This window comes from Ochotona curzoniae, unplaced genomic scaffold (genome assembly GCF_017591425.1).
Source record: "Ochotona curzoniae isolate NIBS_2020 unplaced genomic scaffold, NIBS_Ocur_1.0 scaffold_2587, whole genome shotgun sequence".
NCBI classification, from domain to species: domain Eukaryota; kingdom Metazoa; phylum Chordata; class Mammalia; order Lagomorpha; family Ochotonidae; genus Ochotona; species Ochotona curzoniae.
Window position 1 is genome coordinate 8,690,402 of NW_024467096.1, and position 23,647 is coordinate 8,714,048.

The 23,647-nt window shown below is 39.3% G+C and overlaps 1 protein-coding gene across 1 annotated transcript in view; it reads left to right on the top strand.

The window, feature by feature from the left end:
• The window catches only part of ATP13A5 (ATPase 13A5), a 106,691-nt gene that overhangs the window by 79,793 nt on the left and 3,251 nt on the right, over positions 1-23,647 (top strand). Inside the window, exons 24-28 of the mRNA XM_041002818.1 lie at positions 5,417-5,513; positions 8,307-8,379; positions 17,212-17,386; positions 19,668-19,870; positions 22,916-23,004. Of these exons, the coding sequence (XP_040858752.1) occupies positions 5,417-5,513; positions 8,307-8,379; positions 17,212-17,386; positions 19,668-19,870; positions 22,916-23,004 (637 nt within the window). The remainder of the gene's footprint in view (positions 1-5,416; positions 5,514-8,306; positions 8,380-17,211; positions 17,387-19,667; positions 19,871-22,915; positions 23,005-23,647) is intronic.

The window sequence follows — 23,647 nt, forward strand, 5'->3', positions numbered from 1 at the left end:
TTAATCAGTTCCCAGGATTAGGGAGATACATGGTGTCCTAAATAGCTAGGTTGCTGGTGGTGTTGATATTGCTGGAACTTGCTGATTGTTAAGTCTGAGGGCCACCCAGAACTATTTTGGCCCATAGGATTCCAAAGTCAATATTATTTTCCCTGTAGGACCAGTACAATGCACTGAGCTGGAAGTGGATTTTCTCACTGTTGTCCCTGAAGTCTCATAGCCTTTTCCACACTGTACAAAGTGGTGCCTGATGTTCCATTGGTGAAGTTGTGGATATGCAGACCTATTTTGGATGGAACCTGGAAGATGACACATCGGTGCAATGCACTGAGCTAAATGAGTTCACTCCCAGCTTAGTGCATGCACAGTCCCATCTCACAGCCTTTGCTTCCTACACAAGCTGGTGCCTAATATGACTGTGGTGTGGGTGTGGGCTGTGAAACTCACGCTGTTCCTGCATCACCTATTTGGGATCTGCTGCTCTCTCTGTACCTAGTTGAATCAAACAAATTGGCAGGATGGGCAGTTCTTTGCCTGGGTTCACCTGCTGAGCTTCCAGTGAACTCCTTCCCACCTGGCTGCTGGTGGAGCTCTGGCCACTGGTGGAGCTCAGTTTGTTGCTTGCTGACTGCTGTTGGGCTATCTCATCACTGCAACATCACACTGTTGTCTCTGCTGCTTTTCCAAGCCCATCAGTCTCCAGGTGCCCCTCTGCCATCAGCCTGTCTTCTCTTATTTTATTAAGTGTGCTCTCTATGCTTTGCCCTGGTGAAGTAAATGTGTAAATGTGTTCTTACCCTATTCTGCCATCTTGATTCTCCCATATTACCAGTTTCTGTGAATGATTGGTTCCACTGAATCAGTCACTGAAATTCAGATTCCCAGAGTATATTTATTTCTCTCTTCTTCTTCTTCATCCTGAATCAACAGGGCACTATGTCTTATTGGTTTGTCTATGCAAAGTGGCTAACCCTTTCTCACACTGTCTCTTTGCCTTAATATTGATGTTACAGTGATTAGATAAAGATAGTTCTTGGAAATGTCACCCTATTTCTTATTTTCCATCATCAACATAACTCACAGATCTCACTAAGCATTGTACTTGAAAATGTGTTAGACAAAGAGTGGGACAGTGAGTCCAGCATTGTAGCACAACAGCATCCCATATGGATGCTAGTTAAAATCCTCGATGCTCCATTTTTAACCGATCTCCCAATGCAATTGATGGCCCAAGAGCTTGGATCAGAAGGAGCTCCTGGCTCCTGGCTGAGATTTGGCTCAGTCTGGGAAATCATAGCCATTTGGAGTATGAACCATAAGATGAGAACTCTCTTTGTCTCTCCTCCTGTCTGTGATTCTACATTTCAAATAAATAAAATATAAGACAAATACTTTTAAAAAATGGGGCAAAACCTTGTCATGAGGATTCACATCCCAGTAAAGTATATAGGTATAATAGATTTCTTACAAAATAAAGAATTTCATACTTGATGCATGCAAATTGCTTAATAAGAGTGCTTTAAATGAAGTCATATCCAAAATATACAGTAAACATTGTGGTAGTTTGAGTAAGTGAATTTAAGCCAAGTAAGAAGGTTTTAAAAGGGTGTTGAAACATGGTGGCTGGGTAGGACTTCTGTAAACAGAAGTGTGTTGGGAAGAAATTGCAGATGGGAATAAGGGAAGAGACACATTAATAATTAAGATTGTAACTGGAGAGTGCAGGTACAAGTTAGCCCAGTTGGACCAGAGAATTTTCATATGGAAATTGTAAAGGTTAAGCCAGGTAAAGGGAGCTTCAATAGGGAGTTTTAGAAATTTCCTATCAGGTCCATTCAAAAACCTGTGAAATTGGAACTTCATATACTCTGTCATTCTGATGTGATCCAATGCATTTATGAATACAATATGCCTTTTTAGAAAACACAAGTTGTGATGTAAAATTTTTCTAGTAAGATATAACTTAGGGAGACTTAGGTTAGAGACTCCCTGCTTCTCTATTTCATAGATCCATGAAAGCTAGGTATGCTTTAGTTAGACTTATTTTAGCATTGGTATTCTTGGTGGAATCTTACTTCTGGGTAAGCTACACTGGGTGGAAATGAGGTATAGTTTTAGAAGCAGAAGCCCGTGGAGACCATTATGCTCAGTAAGATAAACCAGTTCCAAAGGACAAAGACCATATGTTCTCTCTGATATGATAGCCTTCATGCAAAATACAAAACAATAGATATATAGGTAAGTATGTACATATATTCTCATATATTAGTTAAATAATTGGAAACTACCATACCATGAAGTGAAAAAATGTTGCAGTATGCATCTCTACTCCCAAATAAAAGGACTCTCAATGAATCAATTAAATGTACTTTAACACTGGATTTTGTACCTTTGCCTATACCTATAAATGCCATGATATTTCATGGCATGCCATGCTATCATGCCATGCTATCATGCTGTGATATAGCAGAATGTTAAAATTTTAACTGTTATTAAAGGACTATATTATGGTGATAATATGGGAAAAATCGATGGGAGGAAGAAACAGGGAGGGAGGAAAGGAAAAGGGAGAGGAAATCCTATGCTTATAAAATTGTATCATAGAAAATAATAAGAACAAAAATGTTTGTGGAAAATGGAAAAAAGCATGGCTTTTCTATTGCTGTTGGTTTTTTTTTAAAGAGGGTAAGACAGGTATTTTACATTCATGGGTTCACTCTGCAAGTTTCTGTAACATACAGGGCTAGGCCAGCTCAAAAAAGCTTGACGCCAAGAACTTTAGCTAATCTCCCACCTGGGTAACAGGAACCCAAGCACTTGGGCCATCCTCAGCTGCTTCCATAGCCTACTAGCAGGAAGCTGGGTTGGCAGCATGGCATTTTGAATCATGTACTTTGCCAGGGGACAGGGTCTCAAGTGCCAATCTAACCCTCTGCACTACAAGCCCACTCTCAAGGTTGCATTTGTGTCCTCTGAAGTTTGACTTACTGGTTTCCACTACTCAGATCCTTTGGTGCAGGGTCTACGTCTTTCTCAATTCTATATCAAGCATGTGCCTCGCTTCTTGATGTCTTTGTAAGAACGATCAATGAGTGTTTGCTGAACATGTAAGTCAACTCATGAGTCACTTGTAAGTTCTAAAGAATTAACAAAAGCAATGAGTTAAAAGGCTGATGCAAACACTCCAGATTTTTATTTGGAATTTGTGTGTGTGTGGTTTCTTCAAGTCTGGATGTCTTAATTTTCCTGGAAATGTACACAATTACAAAAAAAGGTAAAATCACAATTTTTGTTAAACTCAGCGAGGATAATCCAGGCCTTCACACACGTACCCTTTTTCTGCTTAGCTTCTGTCCTAACTACCAGCAGCACCTTACAGTCTGGTGGAGAAGACGAAGAACATCTACCCAAAGTGTCCTGATTCCTCTCCTACCAAAACCTGCAGTATTTGTCCAATTTATTTCTTTTATTTATTTGAAAGGCAAAGTTATATAAGAAGAAGGATGAGTAAATATAGATTGAATTCTTCTGTCCACTAGTTCATTCCCCAAATGGCCTCAATATCTGGAGCTGGGCCAGGCCAAAGCCAAGGTTTTCCAAATGCATGTAGGGACCCAAGGATTTGGACCATCTTCTGCTGCTTCACAAGCGTGTTAGCAGGAAGCTGGACCCGAAGTAGGGAGGACTTGAACCAGTAGTGATAGTAGAAATTTTACCCTCTAAAATATAATGGCTTTTTTTTTTAAAGATTTATTTTTTATTATTATTTTTTTTTTATTGGAAAGGCGGATATACAGAGAGGAGAGACAGAGAGGAAGATCTTCCGTCCAATGATTCACTCCCCAAGTGAGCGCAACGGGCTGATACTATGCCGATCCGAAGCCAGGAGCCTCTTCCGGGTCTCCCACATGGGTGCAGGTTCCCAAGGCTTTGGGCCGTCCTCGACTGCTTTCCCAGGCCACAGGCAGGGAGCTGGAAGGGAAGCGGGGCTGCCGGGATTAGAACCGGCGCCCATATGGGATCCTGGGCGTGCAAGGCGAGGACCTTAACCACTTGCGCCACCGCGCCGGGCCCAATATAATGGCCTTTTAAAATCTTCTGGTAGTATGCAATAAAATTTCTATTACTATACAATGAAATATCTGAGTCTGGGTAGCTCTTGAGTGTCTATCAGCTTTCAACACTGTTTAAATATTAGGGGGCCCAGCTCAATGGCTTGATTCATTAATTCTCCCCCTTCAAATGCCAACATTGCATATTGGTGCCAGTTCGTGTTCTGGCTACTTCACTTCCCATCCAGCTCCCGGCTTACAGCCTAGGGAGGCAGAACAGGAAACCTCACGGCTTTGGATTGAATCAGCTCAGTTCCAGACTTTGTAGTCACTTGAGGGAGTGAACCAGTAGATGGAAGACTCTCTCTCTCTCTCTCAACCCCTCTGTGTGTGTGTGTGTGTCCTTCCCTCTGTAAATATTCCTTTCCAAAAACAAAAATAAATAACTAAATGTTAAAAGCCCCAATTCACCTGTACGGACTAAGCTTCTGATCTGTGAGCACCCCTTCATCTTGGCTTTGGAAGAGACGTTAATAATTTGACTTTCAGGTTTGCCTTTGCATACCTTGGTTGTGTCAGCAGTCATTAAATAAAGTGGGTAATGGAGAACCAGAACCATGTGTGGGTCACCTGACATGTAAATTTTCTTCTGCCTGGAGGGACAGCTTTCCAAGCTCTCCCCTCATCATGTGCTCCTGCCTCACACTTTTGCCCAGAGTAATTCCCACCCAACAAAGCTTCAGATAAAGGGATCACAGCTCAAGTGGGACTTTTTAACAGGGCACAATATCTACTTGTTAAGGTGCTACAGCAGCTCAGATGATTACCTTGGGTTCTTCCTGGGATGTTGAAGCCAACAAAATCTATTTCATTTCAAATGTTAGCGTCACATCGACATCCCTGGGAAAGTGAGGGGATCCATTAGTTTTATGTCTCTAAGGGCCTCTAGGAAGTGAGTTGTTACAGTGTAATGATTGCAATCAAGTCAGCACTTGATATTTTACATCTTATAATGTCGTACTGTGTCCATAACAAACAGAGTAAACTTCTTATTTCACTGTCAGCTTGTTGAGAGGAAGGCGCATGCCTGATTTAGTTCATGTTTGCCACGGCTCTTAGCCTGTCGCTGGCACGCACAAGCCAGAAACTAAAAAGTGAATCCATGAGTTTGGTTATGTTTGAAAGAGAGTGGATGAATGAATAGATGAGTGGTTAAACAAGTGAGAAGCTGAATCGGTGATTCAGTTAATATACATCAGTGATCTTTAGGGAATAATTATATTTATATTAAAGTCCTTGTGAAATATAAAAGACTGGCAGCTGTATATGACACATAGTCAATTATTAACCTTATTTTTCAACAGAGAAGGCCGAGCTGCTCTGGTTTCATCCTTTGGGGTATTTAAATACTTGACCATGTACGGAATAATTCAATTCATTGGTACATCATTGCTCTATTGGGTAAGAAGCAAAAGCCTATGTTCCCAGTCATGTTATTTACATTTCTAGTTTATTTGGGGGTGTGGCTCCTAGGTTTACAGTTATATAAATAAATGGCATTTCTCAAAATAGCTGTCTGTAGACTTAGGGCCCTGGTTTAATGATGACTGAAATATGAAGTTATATATGTAGATGTGGGCCTAGTCCCATAGCCTAGTGGCTAAAGTCCTCTCCTTGCACAGGCTGAGGTCTCATATGGTTGCCGATTCTAATCCCGGCAGCTTCGCTTTCCATCCAGCTCCTTGCTTGTGCCCTGGGAAAGCAGTCAAAGATGATCCAAAATCTTGGGATCCTGCACCCATGTGGGAGACCTGGAAGAGGCTCTGGGCTCCTGGCTTCGGATTGGTTCAGCTCCAGCCATTGTGGAAACATGGGGAGTGAATCAGCGGACAGAAAATCTTCCTCTCTGTCTCTCCTCTCTGTACATCTGACTTTTCAGTAAAAATAAATAAATCTTCAAAAAAAACCCCAAAGAAGTAGATGTGGATCTTTTATTCTAGGATGTTGATTTTCTCCCGATAACCTAAGATACTTGATCTCTCCAAGTCCCTGTTTCTTCACTTGCAGTATCATGAGCACTTCAGAGAAGTCTAAATATAACTGGTGGGAAATGGATCAGTCTCCAAGGGTGGAATATTTTTGGTAGAAGACTGAGAAGAGATAAAATAGATAAGTTTTATTTGGCTTATAAAGACTGGAATGCTAAAAACCTCCTATATTAAGTTGTTCATTACATTTCAGAATGTATACAGTTAGATATGTCATTAGTAAAGGATTAGCAATTTTCTAAAACTAAAAAACAAGCACTCTTTAAATTAAATAGTAATAAGATTTTAACAATTAATTTGCTGCTTGAGATAATTATATATAGGTTGAAGGTAATCTCCATTATTCCAAAATCATAGCTCACTGTACAGTGAAATTACTGAACAGGCCCAAAGCACTTCAGCAAAAGAGCTACTTGACTTTAATATGTGATATTTGAGTCACCTGGTGGATTGCTGCTTACAAAGTTCACACACACAGAGGGCTACTGTGCAGCAGTCCAATAAGGAGAAACAGGGACCAAGCTGGATATCAGAAAATCTGTATTCACATTTTGCCTTTGTCCAGAAAATAAATTAATTCTTACCCTTGACCAAAATGTGCTCCTGGAAAAGTTACCTGGTCAATTATTTTCAAATCACTCCAAAGATTCACTAAAGGAGCATGCTGGTCCTGGAGTAAAAAGAAAACTAAGGCTGCTTCTAATAGATTCTCCTTGTTCCATCTCTTCCAAGATTCAGGGGAAACAAAGGAAATGGATATGAGAAAGAAAGGTAAAAAAGAAAGATGAAGGATTGGAAATGAAGAGTTCACAGAATTTATTCCAGCCTTTGGAAAACACCAAAACAAAACTTGAATTCAAGGGTTTCCACAGATGGAATTTGAATCATAATCCACTGTGGAGTCATTCACTTTGACGCTGTACATCAAAACAAGTGTGGCCCGATAGCAATGTGAATATGTTTTGTACACACAAATCTGGTCTATGATGTGCTCAGAATAAAGTTATAGTTTAGTGCTCGATCAACACTTAAGAAGTAAACATACAGACCTGATTGCTAAAGGTAGAGTAAGACAAGTTTCAAGAGAATAATGCTTTGGCTTTTATAATGAAATGCTTCTGCTTCTTGACTGTGAACTTGAAAAAAGTTTTATGTCTATGGACACCTTAGAAAGGCAAGGTTACCAGACTGAGGGCTGCAGTGGACATACATGGGGAAGTCTTTTGTTCACTTTGTGGAAATGAATAGACTGCAGGAGAAGTAGGAGCATGCTTCAAAAAGTTAAGAAAAGCAGAACTGAAAGACAAGTTTACTTGGTGTGAAGTTCCCCAACCCATCTGATGCACACGTTGAAGTCACCTAAAATATCTGCACAATATTTACGGAAAATCTGCATATAAAAATCAGATGCATGGATTTCAAAATACTTCTGCAGCGTATATTAAATGATTCATTTCATTGATTTGAAAGGCAAAGTTAAGGGGAAAGAGAGAGAGAGAGAGAGACAAAGAGAGAGAGAGAGAGAGAGAGAGAGAGAAGATCTTCTGTCTACTTCCTCACTCCTTAAATGGCCACAATGGGCAAAGCTGAGTCAGTTCGAAGCCAGAAGCCGGAAGATTTTTCTGAGTCTCCCACAAGGGTGCAGGGAGCAATGGCTTCCACCATCCAACTTTTCCTTTCTCAGGCACGTTAGTATAGAGCTGGGTTGGAGGAACAGTCAGAACTTGAGCTGATACTTGCATGGTACGCCAGTGGCACAGGTGGCAGTCTAACCCCCTGGGCCATAGTGCTGGTTCCTTAAATTTGTATTTTAATTCCATTTCTTTGTCAACCCTTTGAAGAACAGTTACATGTTACAATCTCAATTCTTGAGTAAAGATGGAAAGTAATACCTGCTGAGTGTATTAAGATTTTGATTTCTAATTTTATGTATCTCAAGATTCCCCAAGGAGTTTTTAAGGCTTTAATATCTTAGTTTGAGAATTGCCCAGGCTGAGACTACCACTGCCAAATCTAATGCATGAAGAGGAGGTGGTTCAATGAAGACTGACATTTGTTACTAGTACGGTATTGAATGAATCAATATGAGAAGTATTCTATGCTTCTCTGTTCAATAAGATGCTGATGACTTTTGCTAAGTTGCCTTCTAACTACTTGAAGAACAGTGATGGGATTGATAATGTTTACTTTTTTTTTTCTTTTTCAGCAACTGCAACTCTTTGGAAATTACCAGTATCTCATGCAAGATGTAGCCATTACGTTGATGGTCTGCTTAACAAGTAAGCCCTTTAGCAGAGTCTATTATTTGTATTTATCTATGGACATCTAGATATATGCAAATAACTTCACTGAGAAAGAGCCATCTTTATCACTTGTGATAAAATTTCATAACATTTTGAAAGTAATAATGAGGGTGAGTAGACACTTGAAATTTTCTAACTCGACTTTTAAAAATCCCTGGGTGATTATTATTCCTTAGCCTCAAGATATGGTCAATGTACTCTGAATTCTTTGTAAGTTTGTATGTTGCACATAGAAAAACGAATGAGAAATCTTCTAGCTATATATTTTTAAAACTCAAAGGTCACTTTTCATTATTCAGCTATGCTTCACATTGACATGAAACCAGATTTTTGCCAGGTTTTTGACATGTGAAAACAAATGCCAGCATTTTATTCTGGGAGAATTCTCACAAAAGTGAGGTGTGGCTTACAGTAGCTATTGTTCATTTCCTCCCTGTGAGGTGACACTGATAAAGCAGTTCCTATCAAGGAGCTCAGGGCTTGGCACTAACTCTTAATAAGTGAGAAAGGCAATGGCCTCAAAAACAAGCAAAGAAAAAGAATGGCATTGTCATCTCTTGTTCCTTGTTCAACAACAGAATTGTAATGAAGAATAACAGGTAAAGCATCAGGCAATGCTTGATTTTAATAACCTTGAGAATTTCATGTAGCGTCTTAAAGCATGAAATAAATATATGAATCATTAATTACGTCAACCCAGTGACAAAATTTACCAGATACAGAGATATAATATTAATTTTGCTTCTTAGGGTTGAAATGTCTATTCATAGCCTATTAAAGATTACTTATCGATGCATTTTAATAATAACAGCCTAGAAAATTCGGAATCAATGGTATTGCTTCTACAGTGTTGGATATCTTTAAGCAATTTGCATCATTAACTTGTGAATGATGTAACAACAATACAGAAAGAAATACTACGGGGTTCTAAAACTACACAACTGGTCTAAGAGCAGTATCATGGAGGGGATTATCATGTACCTCTTCCACCATTCCAGAACTCTGTGACCTTAAGAAAATGAGCTACCAATAATTAAAAATCATTTCCTCAGATATATGTTCTTTGAGGGTAGTGGCGAGCAGATAGAATGCTTGTAATGTGAACAGCACTATACAATGCTTTCATTTCAACATGAGGGACCTCACTCTGCCCCTCTCTCCCTCTTCTTCCTTTGAGAAGACTAGCTAGGTTGATAAGCACTTGAAAGGAAATATTACCAAAAATCCATAAGCATGCATGATAGTTCTGTTCCTGTGTCAGAACTGCTTTGTACCTGTGAGCAGGTTTTAAAGTTTTGCCTTCTTAATTCCATATACTAGTTATAGATTTGACCCCAGCTGGTGAGGCTATTTAACTCTTTCCCATAGGTTTAGCCTGTTTACTGTCATGCCAAGTGGTCACCTTGAGAAACTCAGCATCTTCTTCCCTGGTGGCTTCATTGGGAGTGTTGGGATGACTCATGCCAGTGCCATTATTGCCATTAGGAGAAAAAAGCCTCAGATGTACGGTTGATCAAGCCTAATGTACTCTCAGAGTGACAGCACTTTGTCCAATTACTATTACAACTAGTTCCATAATGGGATTGAAGTCAGGGGAAAATAGTGAAGATGGGAGAAGCAGAATTGAGTATTTATTGTTTGTTTTTTGCCCTCTGCCTTCCAACACTATTGTTATTCCATCTCTGCCAGCTCAGGTATTCTAGGGGCAGATTATTTTCTGACCAATTCCAGGTATTAAAATGACCTCATCTTTAGATGTTAAAAATCTAAGCATTATAAACTACCATTTCATGTTTTCAATCAATTCAAAGCTTTTCTCTTCCCTGGATCAAGACTGACCTATGGTTCAGAACAAGCCGAGGGAGAGAGAAAAAAAAGCCATTAGACTTTGCTTCCCCTGTGTAACCTACTTTCCATACCTGCTTTCGGGAATGAGAGAATTAAGAGCAAAGGAGTTTGTAATTATGTGGAAGTCTGTAGTTCTTCCCTGTCAGATATTCTGTAATGAACATCTACATCCAGGAAATTTGCATGATTTTTATCAGTGAGTTCTTTAGAGCTTCCCTGTGGATTGTTCTATAATAAACCTCTCTGAAAATGAGTGGTCCCTCTCCCCCCACCCCGTCTCTCTCTATCTATCTCTCTGTCTTCTCTCTTTCTCTCTCTCCTTCCCTCCCTCCTTCTCTCCTTCCCTCCCCACAATGTCCATCAGGATTTTTTTTTCTGAAGCAGATTCCCCTGAGGATAGCTCTGGTTGGGTTCAATTCTGCATCTTCCATGCTTGACCTGCCAAAATACAGGTACAGATGTGTAGCTTGCTCTCACTGCTGCTCACCCTTTTCCTTCTGCTGCTCCAGCAGATGAGGGATGAGCAATGTCAATGTCTCATCTCAAAATCATTTTGAGTCTCTCTTAGGATGGTTTCCATTACTTTCCCTCGCTGGTTTGTAGTAATGCCAAGCAGACAACAACAGTTCGTGCTGTTGCTAACAATTCTCAAACAGAATCCCTTGGTTAATTTGATGTGCTTCATCTACAGTTTTCACATAGGTAACAGGGAAAGCTGGGGCAAAGTTACAGTGGAAGGGCCAGTGTGGATTTGTTTTACTAGATACAGTACTAGAGACAATCATCTCTCTTTACACTGATCTGACATTTACCATCCACTGTGCTCGGACATGAGGCCCCATACAGTTCCCCAGAGGCTGGGAAATGCCTCAATCCCCCTTCACTGTGTTCCTCTCTTACTGTGTGTTCAATATACAAGTGCTTAGGGGCATTAAAAAGGCTAATCACTCAGGAGTTAATTGGGGGAATATATGAATTTGAACAAATAACATGCAGGTGACTGACAGAAGAGAGTAAATTCTAAGGCAGTTCAGAGACATGACTGAATGGTTTCTGATATCTGAGGTCAAGGAAGAGACAGCAGCATAGAAAGGAGAAAGATAATGGGTGGCATCATGGAAGATGTGAAATCTGCATTGAAATAGCAAAGATGGACAGATTCCAATATCCCTTACTAAAGGAGGAGCATTTCAAACAGAGGGGAGCAGCATGAGCAGGAGAGAGCTGATAAATGTGGAGTATGAGGTCTTCAATTTGACCACACAGTAGGCTATGTGAAGCAGCAGGAGCCACTATTAGCGAGCACGAGTGAGGCCATTCCAAGAATCTTGACTGCCAGTCTGAGAACCATGGCCATTCCTCTGTATCCTTAGGCGTCGTCAGCAATTGGATGATCAATAGATGTTTTCTCTTGGCGAAGCTCCTAGCATTTCTAAGCTCACAGGTTAGGGCTTAAGCCCTTAAGACTTAACCTTGAGTTAGTACTAGAAAAAGATAATAACATCACATATTTAAATTATTCACACATATAGCCAATTTGCATATATGTATATAATCTTGTCTTGTTCTCACAAGATGTTAAAAACAGAAAGGCAGCTGACGAGACAAGACATATTAAATCAAAGAAAAAATCAAGGAGAAAACAAGATGGAATCATGAGGATGCTAATTAGGAAAATGAATGTATTGAAGTCTATTTCAGTCCTAATCTGTGTAACTGTCTTTATTGAAGAGAGTTTATTCCAGTCACATCTGTGTCCTCTCCAACAAAGTACACTTGAATCAGAACAAGAAAAATTGAGAAAGGAAACATTCAAGAGCATTATTTTGGGGTCAGGTATTTGGCCAAGTAGTTCACACCAGTGTCCCACAGTGGAGTCTATGGTTTGATTCTAGGTTCAGACTCCTGATTGTGGAATTTTAATAATGCATCCTTGGAGAGACAGTGATGGTTCAAGTCATTTGGTCATTGCCATTCATTCTGGAGACTGGGCTGAGTTTCTGGCTGTGCTTCAACCTGACACAAACACAGACAGTGAAAGGATTTGTAAATTGAACCAGTCAATGAGAATACTCTCTACCTATTACTCTTTCTGTGTCTTCATCTGCATCTTTAATGATAACTAATCAAATAAGTCAAAAAGAATGTAATTCTACAAAAAAAGCTGAGAGCAGAAGCTCTGGAGCACCTGGGTCCAAAGAAGGCTGAGACGTCAAGGACCAAAAATGAAAGCCACACTTATTTCCAAGCTGTCATCTTGTCTCTTTCTGCTTATTGATTGCAGCTGACAATTTCTGTTCACTCAACTTGTAAATTACCTCAAAGATGATATTAATACTGAATTTCCAGAGCCTTTTTTCTTGTTGTGCACACCTCATGTGTTCAGTCTCTCAATGTCCTACTTCTAATACATTGTAGAGAAAATTTACTGACTTCGGTAAGATGCTCACATCCGGGCCAATCAGTCCTGTGAGGTCATGGTATTCAGCTCCTTTTGGATAAAGCACTCTAGCACATGCAAGATACGTGTACCAAGGAAGAGGTATGAAGGAAATGTATGCATTATATAAATACAGAAATTCCATCAGTACTTCAGTGACTTTTACCTTTGTCAGAATCTTAACCCTCTTGCATAATCAGATGGAAAATATGGATCTTTTTACTTTAGAAGTTCCAACACACTTACTAAATACTTTGTGTGCATATTACATGTATTCATGAGATTTCTGAAATTCAACTTATGTGCTTCACAATATGCATACTAAAAAATTGACCAATATTTAAGAATGCAAATTAATGAAACCATTGTAGAAAGCAGTATGGAGAGTAAAGAAAAAAGAAAAAGACAAGCTAGAAAAGGACGTTTTATATTGTCCTGCAATTCCACTCTCGAGTATACACTCAGAAGACACGGCCACACTGTATCAGACAGACATCTGCATCACCATGTCAATAGCAACATTGTTCACAATAGGTAACACATGAAATCAACTGGGGTGTCCATCATCAGATGAACAGAAAAAGAAACGTCTAACGAGAATGCAACATTATTCAGCTGTACAAAGTAATGAAATTTTACCATTTGCAGCAAGATGGATACAACAGGAGGACACCATCTACAAATAAGCTGAACACAAAAGCACAAATAGCACATGGTATCCTCTATATATGCAAGACAAATAACATGTGCTAACCCCTACATGTGGAAGCTTAAATTCCCCTATATGGGGGAGAAAAATCCTTTATTTAAAAGGAAAGAAACACATGTGTATATCAGTATTTCTGCAAATATAATTTTGTCAAACTTTGTTTTATATCTTTATCAAACTAATGGTTAAGAATATGCTACTATAGTTTCAATGATCTGTTATTACTTTAAAATTTACTCTATGTGGGTGAAATGGTCATTTTTCCATTTAATTATTACTTATACCTGTTGCTTCCATTCCTGTTGAAATGGGATATTATTACTTTGTGATTGTTCAGTTGTTTATTTGGTAGCACATTCAGACTTTGACTGTAATGTCAAGCAAAAGTTTTTTATCTCAAAAATTAAGAAATAAAGGAAGGAAGGAGGGAAGAAGGAAAGGAAGGGAGGGAGGGAGGAAGAAGGACGGAAAGGAGAGGGAGTATCTTTGTATTCTTAGAATCATAACTATGAACTATATTGAATTTGCTCTCTTTGTATTAATACCACATTGACATGAAAAATAAAATTTTAGATAGTCAAAAAGCAAAAGTGACCACTACTTAGGAGAAATATAACTACATGAAATCCAAAGAGGTAAAAAAAAATTAAAAACATAACTTGAGAATAGAGTTTGAAACCCCCATGTCCTGTCATGTAGTAGACCCTGGGCTAAGTTTATTAAATGCCGAAAAGTAAAACGCCACAAGGCTTCTGCTATGGGAGTTCACGCTGTGATGACTGCATGAGTAGATTACCAGATTTAATATGAGACACCTTGCTCTATAGCATCATGATTAGTAATGGGCTGTGGGAACCCTGAGGAGGGAATGATTAATTCTACATAAAATACAACACAGTGCAAGTTTGTATTCCTCTGTATGCGATTTGATAGCATACATCATTATCATTTCAAGGAAATCCCAGACAATTCAGAAAAATTCTTCTTGCAGCTGATCAAGAAGACTGCTGTCCAAGCTTGAATTTCAGAGTTCCTAAGTTTAGTCCTTTAATGCATGAAGTCCCTCTTTTTCCAATATTTCACAAAGAACATAGTCTTTTTTACAAACAGGCCAACTTTGAGTTCACCTCATTGCTCAGTTACTCACTAACTGAGGGTGTTAAAGCAAGGTGCTCTACTTCTTTAAATCTTAGGATCTTAAATGTCAGATTTACCCAATTGATACTGTTTGTTTTTTTAAAAGGGTCATGTTTATGAAACACTTAGCATAGCCTCAGGAATTTAGGAAGTGTCCTAAGATGTTAGTCATTAAAAATATATGTATTTTAAAATAAATGTATATGTTAAATTTCAATAATTTATAGTGAATTATGTGAATTTTCTCTGCTAGAAATATTAGGATTCATTAATATGCCAAAGGTCAAAGTATTCTATGTAAGAGTCCTCAGTCAACCAGTTAATGCCACAAAGATACTATAGAACCATCCAACCCTGAAAATCTGGCTTAAACGCCAAACCATTATGCACCCCATTTATGGGTCTTCAGACTGGCTGTTAGCCAGCCTGTCTAGGATAAATTCAGTAGAGCTGCTCTGCTTCAGCATGACTATCAGTTGATCTTGTTGGAGGCCATGGTGTGATTCAGATCTGCTCCACATTTTTTCCTTCAGGGGTCAGACCAAATAGACAGATCGAGAGTACTTTCTGTGTGGGTCACAGAGAGCAGAGCCAGAGATGAGGCCTGGCCATGCAAGCAGGCTTGAGAAGCTCCAGCATTAAAAGGCCATCGCTCTGAGGTCAATAATTCAATATGTTACAGTTTCTGTGTAAAAGAAAGGCCAAAAACTACAATAAGCCTACCAGAGGGCGGGGGACCAAAGTGGCGGGAGACAAAGCCTCAAAAGCAGTTATTACACAGCTCTCCACTGTGCACAGTTGCCCTGTGAACCCCATGTTCTGGCTTGGCAAGCTGGCATGTAGGAGGAACCTCAGGCACTATAGACTTGGCCCTTTGAGCTTCCAAAGGGCATGGTCTATTTTCATTTCATCACCCCTGATCCCCGGCTGGGCTGTGGGCATCTTCTTTGTGTACCCCAATGATGACTGCTGACAGCAAGTCTCTGGCGTTGGACCAAACTTCACAGATAATAGGCTCCACAAGACTGCTCATATTTCAGACACCAGCTACATATCTGGGGATGGGGCAAACCTCGTCCGAAGCCTACATTTCTGACCAGTTGGAGGAAAAACGAGGGGATTCCCATTCCCTCTTCAGATGCCACCATTTGCTGCCACAATGGAAGAACTCAAGAGAAGTGCTGTACTTATTACAAGTGTTTGCCTACAACCAAAGTAAAATCGGAAGCCTCCAAGCATGGTACTGCTATTGCCCTTCTTCCGTGCAGCCAGAACACGCACTCTGACACAGAGATGGGAGGGAAATGGGCAGAACACAGCTCACCAGGAGAGTTTGACTGAGCATCAATGTTGGGAGTTTTTATTGGGGTTTTGTTATGTAGTGATGATTGACTGAATCTCTGGCTATGAGACTGAGCTGTTCCCAGCTCCCTCCCCTCTCTGAGGAGGTCAGGCTGATGGGTGGCTCCAGGGGCCAACTTCGTTATTACAAAGATGGTTGTTGGGGCATAGCTATGATATAAACCTTTATGCGTGATTTCATTCTTCCTGAATGCTCCACAGTTTCTTTGAGCCCTGCCCTAAAGTGTAAAGCATAATTTCATTTTTATCAGGTTATTAGAAAAGGCTGCTTCTGAGAAGGATATATCATTTTTTAAAACGCATTCCTTCCTTTCAATCTCTACTCATTGCCAAATTTTTTTCAATGAAAAAACAATCATAGGATTGAAAATGCAAAATATATATTAACACTCGTAACTTGAAGCAAGAGTTTTTATGTTCTTTTTTATCTACATGAATATAATGGGCACCAGCAGTCCCATGGTGATGCCTAATCCAGGAAGGGACAGAACATTTGTCTAACCTCTATCAGAGTCTGACATGTTCAAGTTGACTGAATGGCAGAGTGAGCATTAGTGAAATCACTCAGTATTTGTAGATGTGCCTGGCTACCTATCACCTGTTCTCTCATTCTACGTCCCTGTCATCACCGAAAGGCTGCATTAGTGCTACTCTCCTCTTTTGTATACATTACTGATCCATTTGATTGTGGAGGGAACATTACATGGTTAATGAATTGACTACAGAACTAAAAGTTTACTTATTTTCATTTTCTTGAAAGAACTGTACAGTGAGGCAGTGCTGAGCCAAGCTGAATCCAGGAGCCCAGAACTCCAACAGAGTCTACCTCATGGGAAAGTTAGAGAGAGAAGGAAAGAGAGAGATGGAAAGATCTCCCATCAGCTGATTTACTCTCCAAATGACTGCAATGACCAGGGCTAGGATAGATCACAGCAAAGGATTGGCATCTAGACCTCCCAGGTGGGTGGCAAGGGCCCAGGCACTTGCACCATTATCTGTAGTAACAGGATGGTGAGTCAGATGCTCAATACCCAGGACTCAAACCAGCACTCTAATATGGGTTAACCACATCCCAGATAGAGGCTTAACCCCCTGAACCACACCACCCTCAGGTATAAATATTATTTTGTTACTTCTCATTTTTAAAGATAAATTCAAACCATAGACTTGATATGCAGCTAGATAATGTGCTTATAAATGTATAAATCTTCAGTTATGCTCACTGAATGATTCCTATTCAAAGTTTCAAAATAATGTGCATTTTGACCTTTGATTCTCAATGATAACAGACAAATTTGTGTTTGTCTTTCAGTGAGTTCCACTCATGCCTACCCAAAGCTGGCTTCGTATCGACCAGCAGGACAGCTCCTATCTCCCCCATTGCTGCTATCTGTCTTTTTGAATTCCTGTTTCAGTTGCATAGTGCAGGTCTCCATATTTCTCTGTGTGAAGCAACAGCCCTGGTATTGTGAGGTCTACCGATACAGGCGAGTTCACTTACTTGATTTTCTTTCCAGAAGGTGGTATAATGAATATTCAATGATATTGTCTGCCTTGACTTGCACATATATCCTTAAACTTTGACAAATATTTTGTCCCCACTATGCCAGATACAAATGATAGGACAGAGTAAACAGGTAGTGTGAACCATGTGAAGTGGAAGAGAAAAAGATTTGTCATGTTTGTTGATGTGTCAATCTACCCCCTACTGATTGGATAAATCTGGATGACATGAAGACCAGAAATCTGTAAACATTTCATGTAGAGTTCCACAAAGTAGATATTTTTTAGGTTATGTGAGCTAGATTATCTTGTTGCGATGAATCAACTCTGCTGTTGCAATGCAGACTCCGCTACAGATAACATGTCAGTAAGTGGAATGGCTGTGCTCCCACAAAATGCTACTGATAAAAGGGGGATACGATAGATGTGGTCCATGAGCTACAGTTTTCCAGTCCTTGATATAGAGAGTCAAGAGAGATTTGTGTAAATTATTTGGGGTTTTGTAAATGAGAGTTAAAATTAAACAGTTAGTGGCGTCATTGTTGTGACTGAATTGGAGCTCTAGACTCAGAATAACTTCTTCATTTCCCTGGCATTTAAAGTAAGACCCAGAAGAGGTGGACTATGGAGCAGATTCTCAGTTTTACCTGTTCTCATGAGCTCTCATTTTCCATAAAAGAAAAAAAGCAGGAACAGAACTGTCCCTTTTGAAAACAGCGCAGGCACAGGGCTACCCCCTCATCCCTCTCCTTCCACTCTGATTCTGAGGGGGTTAGGACCTCAGAAATCAGGGAAGCACAGATTAAAAATGATCAGGTGATATTTGTAGTTGCCACTTACACCATACATCTACCAATCCAAAGGTTATTTAGGATAGAGAATCTCATTTGGTCTCAAAACCAGATTCACCACCTGCTCTCCTATTCCCTTCCCCAAATTGGAGTGCATGCACTCTGAGTCTAGAGGGCAACATGGTTAGCCAGAGAGAAGGCGGACAGGAAGCCAGCTCCCGGAGCCTTGCCTGTATGTATCCCTAAGTAACTGCTTCACACTGGACCTCAGTTGTCATTCCTGTAATATAAACATGCTGGACTACTTTCAATTTAAATTCTGTAATTCAAGCCATTTAGTCTATTTGTCTTTGTGTCATAATGCTTTGTAACTGCTGATTGTCTCATTAATTTATTCAGCAGATGTTAACTTCTCATCTACTCTATGTAAAGCATATGTATGGAAATCAGGAAGATCAGGATAATAAGAATGAATTAATTCTAGTTGGGAAGGGAATCTTATCTATATAAACCATTACAACACTTATTTTAAAAGTTCAAACTGAACAAGAAAGCTGATGAAAACTAATTCATATGTTTGATTTTACAAAAAAATAAAAAGAATTGCAAAGAGACTGAATAGGACTCACAAAGCCCAGATACTTAACACATATTTTTCTAAGAAAACATTGTATGGCTTCACTACACTAGATATCAAGTATGTATTACAAATATGAGCAAAACAAAAAGGCAGAACTAAAAGGTGAAAACTAGAAATGTATTGATAAATAATCACGAGATAATGAGCTAAAAACTGCAAAAGAAAGAACAATGGATTTATACATCTCATATCCAAGTAAAAATAAATATATTTCAAATCCAGTGATGTGTGAAGGATGATAGGGAATTTCATGTCTAAAACAACAAGCATTCAAGCTGTGGCATTTGGGCAATAGAAGTGCAGGGAATATGTAAGGCCAGAGAGGTAGCTAAGGCTGGAGTGTGAAGCTCTTCTAGGCCAGTGTGAGCAATGTAAGCTTCATTTACTGGTGAAGAAGAGCCATGCATGTGACATAAGCAGGACAGTGACATGGACAGATTCTCAGCGAAATTCTTTGGTTATATTGGCAGCGAAGATTCAAAGTCAGTGTGTAAGGGAGGAAGCTGAATTAGCCCAGCAGGAGGAAACTGTTATCTGTACTCATTTCACATGACACCTTTACATTCCAAATGGAAAGGAATTCTGGGGAAAATTGTCATCCAAGCCCTTTCAAAATCACTTGTTCTAAATGGAGTGCCAGACAAAGAAAAAAACTTAACATCCTTTCGATTTTCTTTCTGTGCTGTCCCTGCAATAGTGGACAAAATATGTCTTGGTAGTTACTGGCTAGGATAGATTGAAAGCTGAGATCTTTAGGGGGTGATTAAACTTTCCCCTACTAATGGATAAGAACTAGAGTAAAAATTCCCCTAAACATTGTTGATTCTTTCGTAGTGAGTGCTTTCAGACCAACCAAAGTAATTTTTCAACAAATGGGAATTTGGAAAGAAACTGGACTGGAAATGCAACTCTGAACCCTGCCTCGATTTTAAGTTTTGAGAGCACCAGTCTGTGGCCCATTGTCACGCTCAACTGTATCACTGTAGCATTCGTCTTTTCTAAGGGAAAGCCATTTCGAAAACCCATCTACACAAACTGTGAGTATATGAATGTTCATTCTATTTTCAACTTTTTTTCTGTCCTCTTCCTCTCCAGTGTTGCAGCTCACTGCTAAGAGAAAATGTCATTGCATTGCTCTAAAGCAGTTACAGAATGTAATCATAGGTGGTAAGGCTCCAGGGCAGAAGTTACTAACTCATAGGTAAGCCAGAATCAGGGATCCTCCATACTCATTTTAAGCAATGCACATGCTCAAGATATAAAAAGCTTTGTAGCAAACTGAAATGCAGACTGATCTCTTAAGAGTCTCTACAAGGTTTGGTTAGTTGCCTTAACCATTCTGGATGTGCATTTGCCATCTACACAATGGGAGTGTTTCCTACCCCTCTGGGCTGTGGAGGGGAACTAAATGGAATATTGCACATGCATGGTCTAGCACCATGTACGGAAAGGGTCTATCATGTAAAACATATGCCTCAAATTTTTTACTTATTTCCATAATATGTTCATCTAAGTAATGTAAAAGCACACTTTAAAAAAGAAAATACAAAACTTTAAAACTCTAATCAGCACTGTTAGGCAAAGAAGCAGAGAAAATACAGCTTGATTAACTGGACTAGAATGTTTTTGAGATGGAAAAGACACACTATTAAACACTCCACCAGGCTTAAAAAGGGAATGTTGTGGGCATAATAGGATACATGGTTATTCTGTCTACCATGCAATTGGTTCCAGTATTTCAGTGTCACACATTATGCTGTGGTAAACAGCTGTAGAAATCACTTTGACCTAGTCTCCGACAGCTTTAAGAAAACTGGGTGCAATTATCTGGTGAAACCATGTAAAATTGCTTAGTACACAATTTAAATTGTTTCCTAGAGTGTTTATACCAAGCTCTATTTCTGGCAGTTGCTCGGAGAAGGTTTGCTTCATAATAGTGTGTCCAATATGGAATACCACACAAATGATGAAGTCATAATATGACTGATCTGATAATACTGTTTTAAAGTAGCATCCCATCTAGTTGAAATTTGTGCTCCTGATTGGGAAACTTTATTGTAGCCTTGGTTGTGTGGCAGAAACTATTCTCTAATTTTCTAGATAAAATGTAGGTATTCAAAAAGCACATGTTTTTTCAAAGGTTTTGACATCACATTACAGTATTCCTCTAATTTCATATTTCCTGTAAACTTCTTCCTAAAGTTCTCACATTTTTTTCTAAATATAAAAATTCAAGAAACCTGTTATTATAATAAATCAAGATTCTGCTTTCTATTTAAAAATTAGTTCTTATAGTGCTCACATTATTTAGTAGAGGCAGATAGAGAAAGAGATGGAAATAGAGATAGATGGAGAGAGAGAGAGAGAGAGGGAGAGAGAGAGAGATGCTCTTTCTGCCGATCTAGTCCTGAAATGTCTGCAATAGCCAGAACTAGTCTAGGGCTAAGTTGCTACGAACTAACCCAGCTCTCCCATATGGATGGCAGGAGCCACTACTGTTGTCTCCCACGGTAAGTATTAGCATAAAGATAGGATGGACATGGCTGTGTCTTCTTCTCAGTGCTTGAGTCTCTGGGATTCTGAAAATAGCTCAGGAGAAACCCACACAGCTCACTCTCAGGGTCTAAGCCCTGAGCTGTTCACATTGCATTGTTTTGGGAGATGAAATCCTTGCAAGCAAGCCTGGCTGCAATACAGAGAGCTGTCCATTCAGTGAGGCGTGATTGAACACTGAGGGTGGGTGGGAATGCTTGGAGATGAAAACTGAACTCTAGTGCTTTTGAAATAGGGCCTGCCGTAGAGGCCCTATGACTTAGACTTTCTGGTTGATTAAGAAAGTGATGGTATATGGGTGGGGGTAGGAAAAGGGGTGTATACAACTGATCATCAATACTGAGATAAAAGCAGTGGAGTGTAAGAAAAAGCATAGGTTTTGTTTTATTTTGTTCAGAACTTCTTAGGGTTGTAAGACCCATATACATCATGGAAACCATGGTTAAATGGACAGATCTAAAGCACCATCTACAAAGAGTTGTGCTAAAAGCTTTGGCAGAGCCAGGAGTGGGAAACTGAGGGGTAGGAATCAAAGTAAGGGTGCAGCACATCCTGAGATGTCTGTTCTCCAGGTCAAGCGGCTTGAGCAGGTTGGAAAGGAGATCAGTAGATGGACAAGCTCATGTCTCACTTTTTCAACTCAGCATTAAAGAACTGGACCCCAAGTCACTTTCACATGATTACACTGTAGTCATTAGACACATTAAGACCATACAAGGCAGATCTTTAAAAAGTTCAAAGAAAATATGTATCATAAGGAAGCTATGCAAGAACTTTAGAGTATTTCTGGACTATAATTAACATATCTTTTAATTCATTTTTTTTCTATAACCTTTCTGATGTAATCTCCTAAACCATATGAAATTCAAGTTTCTAAAGGAAGATGAAAGAGTATTTGAAGAGAAAAATGAGACTTAGACTGGACTCTTGATGTTAAGAAAAATTGTAATATACCACGGCAAGAATGGCACTATTTACATGAAACACAGCAGCTGGAAAGAAGAAGAAGGAGCAGGCATGATGGTTTAACTTGTTAGTTCCACATAAGACAGAGATCCGTGTAGAAAGCTTGACTAGGGCCAGATGCTGAAAGACTGTGAATGTCAGCTCAAGATCCTTGGACTTGGACAGTAAATAAGAAAGAGATGTTGTTAGGAGAACTGACTGTTCAACCCACACTTGCACGGCTCACTAACCGTACGGTGACAATGCCCTAGGACCTCTCTGGGCCATGTATGTGAGCAGGTCACTGTAGCATGTAGTCTCTGGGAATCCTAAAATAACTCCTTCATTGCAGTTGTTAATGTTGGCAGAGCTACTTTCCACACTCAGCCCTTACAAGGAAATATTTTAAGATTTCACTTTTATCTTTTAGGCATTAGAACATATTTTAAAGCATATGAGGATGTATCAAAACATCTGAAAATGTATCTGGTATTTGTACAACATGGATAATTGGTTTTGCAATGTGTGCCAAATTATATAAAATACTCTTTTAGCATATAAAGCAATGTTTGGTGTTTCTTCAGATGTATTTTCATTCCTGCTGATATCTGCACTGGGCATCACAATTTTCATCATGTTTGCAGATTTCCAAGATATATATCATGGGATGGAGGTAAGTGCTACTTATTAGCACATCTAGCATGATTTATATGTTCTATGGACCATATTTGCATTACAATTTGCAAGTCAATTATTACATATTCTCTCTGGCTATTAAAAAGTGATAGACTATTTTTCTTGATTAGCAAAGCAAATAGCATTTAGGTATATCACATATATTTTAATAATATAGCTGATAGTGTTATCAGTTAGGTATATTTATCTCTTTCACACCTGAGGTGTTATGTTTGGATACTTCATTGCAGCATATTTTATAAATACAATAAAATTAATGTATCAATACCATGACTCCAATTATCCTAGTTTCTTTAAGCACACCATGGAAATTCTTCATAATGTAGTTGTGAAGGGAAGGAAAAAGTAAATTTATAAGCCACTAATGTTCCATGAGATATTGGCTATATGGAGTTATATGTTAGTGGATGTCATTTGATCCAGGGTGTACTGAGTTACCATTAAATTTCTGAAGGGGTTACCAAGGTCATTCCTAGACTCCGTATTGTGAGACACATAAAGCAAAGTGGAGAACTGGCTCCCAACATGCCAAGCTATCATTTTCCTGTGAAGATGAGTCACCACTTGAGTAACGAGGGTGTGCTCACTTGAGACATTCATGCTTGAAGGGTATGTGAAGG